General features: G+C 31.5%; 2 protein-coding genes across 2 annotated transcripts; one reads left to right on the top strand and one right to left on the bottom strand.

Annotated features, from left to right (window-relative positions):
* The first annotated feature begins 905 nt into the window (after positions 1-905).
* On the top strand, positions 906-4,511 carry Qbp-1 (Queen brain-selective protein-1). The gene is made up of 4 exons (XM_012490573.3): positions 906-1,300; positions 3,436-3,504; positions 3,871-4,006; positions 4,091-4,511. Exons 2-4 carry the CDS (start codon positions 3,452-3,454, stop codon positions 4,295-4,297), a joined length of 396 nt encoding a protein of 131 aa, XP_012346027.1. The 5' UTR covers positions 906-1,300; positions 3,436-3,451; the 3' UTR covers positions 4,298-4,511.
* Positions 4,512-6,082: 1,571 nt separating this feature from the next.
* On the bottom strand, positions 6,083-12,086 carry LOC147658047 (uncharacterized). The gene is made up of 2 exons (XM_086904143.1): positions 7,698-12,086; positions 6,083-7,297 (listed from the first exon to the last, which is right to left on the bottom strand). The coding sequence occupies exons 1-2, from the start codon at positions 11,253-11,255 to the stop codon at positions 6,683-6,685; spliced, it is 4,173 nt and encodes a 1,390-aa protein (XP_086760269.1). The 5' UTR covers positions 11,256-12,086; the 3' UTR covers positions 6,083-6,682.
* Positions 12,087-12,112: the final 26 nt, after the last annotated feature.

Genomic DNA, 12,112 nt, shown 5'->3' with positions numbered 1-12,112 from the left:
TTATTTTTTCTCGTTTCTTTAACAATTGAATTCCATAGAACTGTCCCCAAATTAACTTTTCTTTTTATCCGTAAAGATAATTTTTCTTCACGATCTTTTCAATGTACATATTTTTTAGCAAACAATATGTTAAAATATTGCATCTGGATTATGATAATCGTGAATAATTTTTAATTTTATTTTCGCATATGTTATATTTTATGGTATGCGATGGAAAGATGTACATATATATTTACATCGGCTTCGTAAGAAATTTCTTTTGCTGTGACACAGCAATTGAAGGTAACAATTTTTATCGTTTTTCTCGATCGAATACTCTTGATCGTACTCTTTCCATCCTCTTCTTCTTCTTTCCATAGCAAATTTCGATAGCATTTTTTAATAAATTTATCATATTACATACATATATATATATATATATATATATATATTTACTTATATACATAATACATAAAACTTATTCGAAATAATAAATTTTTGATTTTTGAAACAAAGAAAATTTTTCTTTTTGATAGCTTTTTTCATGACCCACAGCATAAATTTATACGACATGTTGTCACTTTTCAAGTTCGAGAAATATTAAAGATAATGTGAATAGAGTTTGAGTGTGCTATAAATTTGTGTCTATATTTTTTACGTGTTTATATTTTTTTCACGTAGAACTTTGGCCAAGTGCCAAAGTAGCTAAGGTAAGTTATATTTTTATATTCGCATGGCTCAATGTTTAAAATGCATAATCGGGCAAAATTTTCAAATTATCATAATCATTAACTGAGAAATTAAAGATAGTGACGCGTGATTGATCGATGCATCGACAATTTCTTATCGATTTGGTCAATAGAATAAATTTGTTGACGAAGAGTGACAAGTGCAAACAACACGTCAATAAATGACGATCTTTTTTTGTCTTTCATAACAGTTCAACTAAGAAAATTTACATATTAATGGATGTTCGTCTGAGAAAATCGGTGCAAACAAGGGAAGACGTGTCTGGAAGGATATTATTCACGATACGATGGATAATTAGGGCGAGAAGCAGGACAGTTTCTCTTGACAACCTAGATCATCTCTAAGGGGTGAAACGATAATAGATACATCGATTCATTTTGTAAAATCAACAGCTGTGTGCCTTCCTCCCCCTTCCTTCTCTTGCCCTTTCTTCATATCCCTATAAAATAAACCGCACTTGGCTTCAATGGCACATTCAACGTCTTTCCGTCTTCGCGTTATCATATTTTCTTGCTCATTGTTATTTAATTCTACGCGACTAGAAACACTTGGATCCGAATATCTTCTTAGGGTGAGCACCGAGTGCACCGTCTTATGCTTTTCATAACGGTCATCATCAATTTCTTATTACATAATATATTTCATTCTTTGTTTTATATCGAAGTGGAAAGTCAGTATAATGAATAAATGGAGAAAAATGGGTAGAAAGGAGGATCGTGTAAATGAGAACAAGATAGAAAAATGAGAGAAAAGCCATCAGAAAAGCCATCAGTGGGGGAGGGTGGAGATATATATATATATATATATATATATATATACACAATATATACATATATATATATTTATAAAATTTAATAAGTAAAGAAAAATTTCTATCATACTTACGATAATTATGCGATGATATATCATCATAGATTTAATCGTATATTTTTAGTTAACTTTCATTCGTAATTATATACACATGTATATAATTAATATTGAATATTCTTGGAGAAAGAAAAAATAAAGATAAATAAGATAACGAAATGACGTAAAAATCGAAGATAATGGAAGATTCATGTTTAAAATACAAACAAACATGTTATTAATTTATTTTCATCAAAATTAATTTAGCTTTGACGTTAAACTCGACTCGATCGAAAAATACAAATTTGGTAGAAATATAATTATAAATTTTTATTATTTTATTAATAAATAATTATTATTTTAATTCTTTCATATAAGTCACTTTTATTATCAATTATTTTAATTGTTTCTCGGATAATAAAAATTTACGAAATAGTATATATGATATATTACATACGATACTTTTCAACGAAATAATTGTAATTCAAAAATCTTGAATATAATCGTTATAATTAAATTTGCACTAAATTTAAATGTTTAAAGCTTTTACGCTATCCAGCGTAATCGGAATAATCTTTAAAAAAAAAAACATGTCGATTAAAGTTTCATGTCGTTATAAAATATTTTATCAGATTCATTCCTTATATTTTCAATGCATCGTTCAATTTATCCGTAAGAAATAAATTGTTTATTTCTCGTGAGTATCAACTCGTACAATTATATTGGAAAATTTGAATTGATATTAGCAATGAGGCAAAAACTCATTTTCTAGTACATCAATCGTCACGGTTGAAATTAGTTTTCAACTAAAACTGCTTCCTTTTTCGATACATACTTGACTAGAAAGAAAGAAGAAAGGAAAAAAATAATTCTTTTTCTTTATACGCTGATTCGTGATAAGTGATTAATTGATTATCTCGTGATCATTTAATATATATATAATATTGGAAATATTTAATGTGATTCATTCGTTATTTTTTCTCCGTTCGGATCGGAGAATATATTTTTCACTTACATTTTTTGGAACAGATGATCTTGCAAAATTTAATATTTTTTTAATAATCAATAATTTTATCCAATTTCGTCTCGCATCAAGTTTTATAAGATCGTTGATCGTTGATTGCGAAAATTGATTTGATGAACGAAAAATTGGGAAATATAAACGTTCGAAGCTGTTTAAAGAATTAAATTTAACATAGAAAAATTTAAAATATAAATATAATATCAAAATGAAATGTTAAAAATGAATATAAATTATTTAATTATAATAAATATTACTATTTTTAAAGTAATAAATTTTCAAAATCCTCGAAATTTATCATTTATTATATATTGTTCAAAAGGAATGGAGGAATAGAAAGGAATGAAAACTTAAAATTGATATTATCGAAAGTAGTAAGTGGAGGAAAAAGAGAAGAGTTTCATTTAACGTAAAGTGAATGAAACGGAAGCGGATGATACCTTATCTTACTTAGCTCGCTTATTGACTTTCTCGCTTGTAAACGTTTAAATATCAATATAAAAAATATCAATATATATGTATATACATTTATGAAATAAATTATTTTTGTGGGGAGACAAATATTTGTGCATGGACGCGCAAATATTTTACAAATTTTACTTTAAATTTGTTTCAAGAAAATTATTTTGCTTCAGACTTTTTTCCTACGATTTGATTCCTATGACATTCGATTTACGAATAAAATTTTGGTTATATTTGGTTAATGATAATATCGGATATTCTTGATATTCAATATTTGTGATATATACATATATGCATTGAAAAAACAATAAGCTCGTTTAATCATCTCTATTCAGGGAGGGAAACAAATCTCGAATTTTGTTTCAATTTTGTTTCAGATCTACGGAACGCGAAATGTTTGCTATACAAACTATCCGCATAGCCGTACTGCTTGCCATTGCTTTTCTGTAAGAATCATCAAAGCTTCAAAACATTTCATCTTATTCTATTTACTATTCGTAAATTTCGTTAAATGGATTACGTATTACACTTATCGTTCGTTTTCTCTTCTAACGTGATATTCTGAAGTGACATTTCGAACAATTCGTATAACAGAATTCGTTTATTTTTATTATTGATAAGTAAAAATTTATTTAGATATTAAAAAGATACACGGATATTTAGTTATCTTAACGACTCGATACAATATGTATCCATGCATCAATTACCCGTGTGAAAAACGAGGATAATAAACGAGAAACGTAAACAAATTTGATATGGTATTATTGTAGGTAGATGTATGACAATAATGTGCGTATACTTGATTCGATCAGGTTTGATAAATGTTCCGGTTATCCATCGATAAGACAAGGAATAGCATCTTATTGCTCAGGATGTGGTGATCTTTGCGACGAATGCAAATACGGTGTTGCGATGTCGAGCGTTTGCGGCATTCAGCAATGCGCAAAGGCAAGTAATGAATCTATGTTTTTATAATAATTAATCGATCGAGGTGTACAATGTTTTACGATAATTCTACATTTATTTTTCCAGGGGCCCGATGAATTGTGCGGGGGACCGCAAAATCTTTTCGGCATTTGTGCCGAAGGTATGCAATGCAGTTGTAATAAATGCATCGGTTGTAGCGCAGAGAAATTTGAATGTTCCAAAACACCAAACGTTCCTTGTTTGCCCCATAGAAGCTCGGAATCGCGCGATCTCAATAAATTTAGGAAATGGTCTTCTATCGCGATCAATTGAAAACGAATTTATAAATTTGACAGATCGTATCGTAAACGAAGGAGGATTAAACGGCAGTTTTATCTCGCGTTTATGTAATATAAATTATGCGTATATAAATTGATCGAATATTGTAACGATAACCATAATGCACCATCGAGCAATGCTCAATCCTCTACCATCCAACTTAATTGTAACGATAATTTAAAATGAAAGATTATCTACTGAAAGATTATTGCCATTTGTACTTAACTATTTATTTACTTACTTGTTTCATACGTGATTATCAAGAGAGAGAAAGAGAGAGTGGGAAGTGAAAGAAAACATTGATATGGTAAAAGATGATGATGGTAAAAAAAAAAAAAAATACGTATGCGTAGACAGGGTAGACGGAGGAAAATAGAAGAAACGATAAAACGATCGTACGAGAGAAAATGGATGAAAAAAGTGAAAAAGGAGCGGGAATTCAAATAATTTTCGATTCGATTATTTTCTTTTTCTTTTTCTTTTTCTTTTTTTTTTAACGTCACGAGAAATAACAATTAAAATAAATGAAAATTCTTTCGATGCGGTCCAATAATTTGATTTGAATTTACATACACATACATGCACGTTTATTACGTTATTATTAATAATAATTAAAAAAATAAAAAGAAAACGATTCAAATGTCGTGTCGTATTTCGAAATATGATAAAAAAATGAGAGAGAGAGAGAGAGAGAGAGAGAGAGAGAGAGAGAGAGAGAGAGAATGCCAAACGAATCGATGCATACCATTAAAACGTTTAATAAATCTATATTTATCAAATATTATAGTTTGATTCTAACTTGATTTCTAATTTTCTAATGGTAATATATTTAAACTTAAAAAAAATAGTAGAAAGATCATCATTAAATGTCAATGTATCATTAACGTATATGTTATACATTTCGTAAATAAAAATGAAACGAAACGTCGATCAATCTCAATATTTAATAAATATACTCGATATTTTGTAATTTCTCAATATCTCCCTTCTCATTGTTCGTTGATTTCATTAATTGTTTCTTTTTCATGCCCCATTTATTTATCATGACTATACGATAAAGATAGAGGGACATCCTGCTTGATTTGACAAATATAACGGCTCGTCTCTTTTACATATACCGTAAGAACAAATCGCGTACATAAAATACAATGTCCAAAAACAGCACGGTAAGAATTTTAGAATTTGACGTGCGAGCAGTTCCGTCGTAAAAGCAAAAACTTATACATATAATATAGTATATGTATATGTATATGCATAACCAATTTATTTTTGCATACCTCCAAGACCAAGGTGGTAAAAATATTAAAAAACACTGTCGATCGTAGAATATTATTTAATCGTAAATATGTGAATTCACGTTAAAAGTAATTACTGTTGTAAATTACGGTTGAACGGTAACTTAGTCTCTGATCAAATATCTTCATGCTTCGCAAAATAGTACATAATGTCAACGTTGTTGCCAACATTCACCGTTGCTTTTCACTGATGCTATTTCGATTGTTCCTTCATATAGGTACTTATGAATCCGTTCGAATCTCACGGAGATCATTCTCGATATTATTAATACGATAACCTGTATCTACAGCGATCGTTGTGGAATAGATTAAATATAAGTATTTAAATAATCATTAATTACGATATCAAATACGCAAAATTTTTCAATTCTTTTTTTATTCACTTTCGATACTTTTTATCGTATTTGTATCGATAAAAGTTATTTTGTTTGTCGTGAAATATAAATAAAATATACGAAATTTCATTCGTTAATCTTTCGATTCATTCCCGTATAATTTTATATTTCTATCTTATATTATATTATATAATTATTTTAACAAGATAAATAAGAATGATAAATAAGAATGAAATCCTACGTATGTACGGATAATTGTTATGCAATAACGAGATTAATCTGAAATTTCGAATTGTCGATATTATGTCGATATATAATCCATGACGAATAAATTAGTTTTTCGTTGTTCGCGCATGTACGCCTCGTTTTACATCCCTTACCAATCATGATGTACGATCAGGCATTATCTTGTTTTTTTTAATCTATATCTAATTATATTCTCATATTATCGCTTATTTTCTTTCGTTTTTCTGCTCTATACGATACGATTTTCACGTAAATTAGAATAAAAAATTCATCGATTCTTCGATCGATATTCATCGATGAAAATACATTGCATATTGCATTTTTTTTAAAGGTTCGATCATACGATTTTCATTCTTATTAAATTAAGTACACATTTCTTTCTTTATTTATACATATATATCTTCTATGTATGTGTATAAGTATAATATAGCATAATTGATATATATATGTATATATATATATTTTAAAGCATAATGCACGTATAAAATAAATTATTATCCGATTCAATCTGTTTCATGGATCGACGATGACGATTCTTTTTCCTTCTCGATATTATCGTTAAATTCGTTATCGTACATTCGTTTTTCGAAAAAAATTTCTTCTTTTTCTTCATCGATATTTGCAATTTCTTCTATAATTATAGGCCTTGGTGTATTATCAATCGCTAATGGTTCACGTATATCATCAATATTGAAATCCTTACTTGTCTCTTCCACACGTGGAACGAGAATTGTTTCCGTTGTATCAGCTTGATCGAACTTATGATCAAGGATAGGAGACGAAGCGTTTTGAGAAGGTGATTCGATCCAATTCGATTTGTTTACGAATAACGTGAAATTTTTCAAGATATCGATGCCACGAGGAATAGTTATTCGAGAAGAATCGAACAATGTTACGCCAGAAGAAAGTGTTGCATTTGGAAGCGTAAGGGTGGTAATATCATTCGTCGTTCGATGTATAGATTTTAAAGCGCAAACGTTTTCGGTGAATAAAATATTTTTTGAAATTTCGGCAAAAGGTAATGGTAAGGAATCGTGAAATTCTCCGGTGTGTCGAAAATTGGCAATATTTTCGTCTTTCTTTCGTTGATTTTCGGAAAAGGTCATTTTTCTTTCATCCTAAAATATAAATTAGAAGAATAATCGTTATTTCTTTACTTATTTTTATTTAATTAGAATTATATCCTATGTTATACGCGTGCGAATCGTTTCTCAGAAACAAGCTTTAGCTTCTTTTTTTTAAAAACTAAAGCTAATATGATATTCGCGTGAACAATCGAATAAAAATATATTCTCATAAATTGGACAGGTAACATTATCGAATGTGTCGGATAAATGGGAATTTGAAAAGAAATCATATATACTAATAATATAAATAAGCGATACGATATTAAATTAAAACGGCATCTTGTTTCCGGAGAATAATGGAGTTAGGATTGATCGTATCATGCATAATGAAACATCTTTATTATTTTACGTACGTATTGTTAAATCATCAAATATGGAAAAGTATACTTGCTTTTTCTTTTTCTTCTTTTTTCTCGCTTGCTTCTTGCTCGTTCTTCCTTCCTTCTATTTCATTTTTCTTTTTTTCTTTTATAATTTGCTCATCGCACGATCGAATATCATTATCGATTTCTTCTCGATGATGAGAAAGATGATCGATCGTCGTTTCAAGCCTCGATTCTTGCACGGATGGATGAAATTTAATCGCAAAATCATTCAAGCTAGATTTACAAGTGGAAGATATCGGATCCTTTACCGGGAAAACAGCCATGTTCCTCGATTCAATGTTTTCCCAAATTATCGACGGGTCGAGAATAAAATTTTGTATCAATTCTCTCGCAATTTCTTCCTCCACGGAACGAGAATCGTTTCCATATTTATCGCAAACAACAGGCATATCGATAGATATATCGTCTTCAAATTTTGAAGTTTCAATTTTGTTTCTCTTCGTTTCCTCGATCGTTTCATCTTTTGGCGGTTGTTGTTCGATAAATAATTCTTCTCGAAAATATTCATTTTTCTCAAGAGAAATTTCCTCGATCGGCTGTTTATCTTTACAAGTTATGAAAGCACTTTCATCCACGTAAAGAGTAACATCGTCGTCATTTCCCTTACCCGATCGATCATCATCATCAGAATTTCTCGAATCGTTTCCTTGGATCGACGACGATGTCGATGTTTCAACAGTTTCACGAGAACAATTCACACTGAATTCGGATACTTTTAGTCCAGTTTGTTCGAACGACGAAGAAAATTCATCCCAACGATCGGATCTCCATGTTTCTCCTTCCTCTTTCTTTCCTTTTTCTCTTAGACTCGCATCATTCGTAAAAACGCGGAACGTATCGTTCGTCGTATCAACTTTATATCGTTCCTCGTCGTTGAAACTTGGCGGCTTTGCTTGCGAGGAATCACCCGTATAATCGATGCTATGCTCCGCAACGTTGCAAAATTTCTCTCTTTCATTTTCTTCTTCCTCTTTGATATTTCCAAGAAGATCCTCTTGATAAAGAGACGACGTTCGATAAACCGTATTCTTTATATCCTGCAAGAAATGAGCATGAACGCTGGACGAACGATCATTGTCAATCGTCTCCGAATGTTCCACGTATTCTCCAAACGGATTCGCGCGATTATCCCGATATTCTTTCTCGCGTTTATTCCAACACGGAACGTCGTTACGAACGATATCGTTCGTAATATTTTCGCCGTCCATCTCAAATTCATTTTTATCCGGTATAATAACGGTGGTTACGATTTCCGGTATTTCACAAGGGGATCCTTCGGTAAGGACATAGCAAGAAAGATCAATTTCTCCTCTCGAGGAATGATCACACGTTCCTCGAACGATCTCGTTATTATCATCACCTTTAACGAAAATTTCCACATCGTCGGGACAATTTTTTTCAAATTTTTCCACCGATTCGATTTCGATATCGTATCCTTCGCTTTCTCCGCGCACACTCTCGTTTTTATCCAAATTTTTCCTTGTCCATTCATCCTCTTCGCATGCCGCTTGTCTTCTCGTTTCATTCTCGACAATTATCGTATCGTTTTCGTTATCGGTTTTGCACACGTTTTCCAATACTTGTGATTCCAAATTTCTCTCTACTCTATTACATTTAATTGAACACGATTCTTCCAATTCCTTATTAAAAGTTGAAATCGTTCGAGACGAGGCTAGCGTATTTTCGATACTTTTCTCCACCGTTTCTATTTCCATTAATTTCCTTTCGAGTTCATTCGATCGATATTGTTCTTGCTTCTCTTCCTCTCCCTCTTTCATCTCCTTCTCCTCCTGCTTCAAATACTCCAACGAATCTGGCGTAACGTTCAAACTATCTTTAAAAGTTTCCTCGATCTCCGTTTCTATTCGTAAATTTGAATCTTCCAGAATTTCTAATTCTTCCAGGACTCGTATTTCATCGGTATTTCGCTCCATCTTTTCTTCCGTAACGAGTCCATTCTCTTCACAATGATATTTCCACGAGTCGTTATCGTCGTTCGCATCGCTCTTCGAATTCTCGCTCTCGTATTCTTTCTCAATCGCTTTCGAATCGATATTTGCAATAACTTCGACATCTTTGCGATTTCGATTCGAACTTGATTCTTCGCGTCCACGACACAGCATCGTTTCTTCGTTCAATCGGATGTCAGTTTCGTTCGATAAAAATGGTAATTCAATTAAATCATTCTCTTTCTTTATCGGCTTCGATCCGTCGCTCGAAATCGGTGGTAGAGTGAAATTGTTCGTGTTATTCCATTCATCGAATTCGTAATTCGCGACATTCCTTCCTGTAGAAGATTTTCCAGAAGATGGTGGTCGCGTAACTACAGACGGAAGCACCACTGAAATGTCAATTCGATCGATACTCGTCGCGTCGTTAGAAATTTCATTATTTCGTGATTTATCGTTAAACGTATTCTCTTTCGTTTCGTCATTTTTCAATTCTTCTTTTTCATACTTTTTTCCCAATCGCAAACTCAATTTCGCGACATTCATTTCTTTCTCCGTATCGCTCAATTTTTCTTCCAATTTATGCATCTCCGTCTCCTCATCCTCGATCGTTATCCTCTTCCATTGTTCTTTCAAATTTCGAAACATTCCATCCTCTATCCCTCTATATTGCCATCGCTGCGCTCTCCGATACTCCTCCACGTTCCCGTTCGATTCTTTTCCACCTTCGTTGTTTACGAGTGATCGGCTTCTTCTTCGACCAACGATATTTCCATTTCCATTCCCACATTTAAAACGTATACACGTTCTTTCGATTTGGTCGACACTTTTTTGCCTTATCAAATTGCACGCGTTTCTCTCGCATTTCTCGCATTTTCCTTCCATCTTATTTATTCCATATTTATCCAAAGCAAAGTTACGCAATTTTTTCCGTTTTTCTTCCACTTCCTCATCTTTGATATCTCTCCTTAATGATATATTATCAGCGGACATAGATCGAAAACATTGTCCGCAGATAATTTTTCTTGAAAATTGATGCGCACAATGATCAATATGATCGGGATTTGTTTTCTCAATCTCTCTTCTCTTTGATCGTGTATCGCACAAAATATTTTCACTTTCTTCGACGTGACACGTCGCATATTCGTGTTTTTTCAATACCTTGACAGTTTGATTCATGGACCAACCGATTCCAGTTCCCATTTCTCTTTTTTTTTTTTTCGGCATCACATTCGTTCCACTCCTCTCTTTTATCGTAGATGTCATTTCTTTTTCCATTATCCAGTTATCGTATTTACAAACAAAAAAATGATCGTTCCAATTTCTAACGTCACCGTTATCACCATCTACCATGTTCTTATTAAATCCAGCCCAATCGAGAATATTATCGCTAATTTCACGATTCACCGATTTACAATCCAAAATCTTCGAAACGATTTCATCGGTACGACAACGTTCTTTATCCCTCAATTCGACCAATTTTGCAAAATGTTGAGCCGCAAATGCGTAAATATTTCGAGGTTTTTGTCGTAAAATTTCTCTTGAAAGTCCTTCAACCGCGTGAGACAAGCCTCGAGGTACTCGAGGTGCGATTATACAGTCCATCCTTGACATTGTAACGTACGCGATTTCTTCGCGTTTTTTTTTTTTTATTTATAAAATTTACATATAAAATTGAACGGAAACAAATTCAATTTTTCATTCGCATTTTTCTCCCTTCTTTATAGAATTATAGTGATATAATAATAAATAACGTGTTAATGATTAGGATACGATTGATGAAAAGAATAACAAATTTATCACTATTAAGAGGTGGGGGGGGAAAAAAAAAAACAAAAGTAATGGAACGAAAGCACCGCACCGAAAGTATCACGATTCCACTTACCGAAAGTGAATAGGCACAAGTTGCATATTGTAAACTAGGGATTACGTACATGTATATACATAAATATACCTATACATATATAAGCACATACAGTTGTTTATTACGCATGCACGGAATCGATCGATGGAGAAACTATAAGTTATTTAATTTTATTTTTATTTCGATATGTCAACCACGTATTTTACTACATATATCAATTTCAAAATGTCGATAAACCGCACAATTTATTTTTCAAATTTTTTCTTATAAAAATCATGGATTAATTTTTTAACATTTTTGGCAAACAAGCAAACAAGCTTCTTTCCCTATACTGTAAGCACTTATATGTATTATAGTATATATATATATACATATATACTATAACGTAAAATCGATAGTTCAACGCTACCAATAGCGTTACATACTTTTATCTTATTCGTTTATTATTTTATTTTTCACGAAATTATACATAATCTTATTCGATGTTTCTCTTTAGAACATTTAGTTTCGAGAAATAGTAAAAAATAATTTTTCTACGTTATCAAATTTTTGTAATTTAAAAAATAATAAATATATATTTTTATATTATAATAGACCGTTTTCAATA

Source organism: Apis florea, unplaced genomic scaffold, assembly GCF_048593485.1.
Source record: "Apis florea isolate Af1SG1 unplaced genomic scaffold, ASM4859348v1 contig_2350_pilon, whole genome shotgun sequence".
Classification (NCBI taxonomy): Eukaryota; Metazoa; Arthropoda; class Insecta; order Hymenoptera; family Apidae; genus Apis; species Apis florea.
This window is presented reverse-complemented; position numbering and strand designations above follow the sequence as displayed.

Excerpts from the sequence above, each read along its gene's own strand:
- Qbp-1 (XM_012490573.3), top strand. The coding sequence starts at position 3,452 with ATGTTTGCTATACAAACTATCCGCATAGCCGTACTGCTTGCCATTGCT. Across the intron at positions 3,505-3,870 it reads CTGCTTGCCATTGCTTTTCT|GTTTGATAAATGTTCCGGTT; the intron begins GTAAGAATCATC and ends TGATTCGATCAG. Across the intron at positions 4,007-4,090 it reads GCATTCAGCAATGCGCAAAG|GGGCCCGATGAATTGTGCGG; the intron begins GCAAGTAATGAA and ends TTATTTTTCCAG.
- LOC147658047 (XM_086904143.1), bottom strand. The coding sequence starts at position 11,255 with ATGTCAAGGATGGACTGTATAATCGCACCTCGAGTACCTCGAGGCTTG. Across the intron at positions 7,298-7,697 it reads AAAAAGAAGAAAAAGAAAAA|GATGAAAGAAAAATGACCTT; the intron begins GCAAGTATACTT and ends TTTATATTTTAG.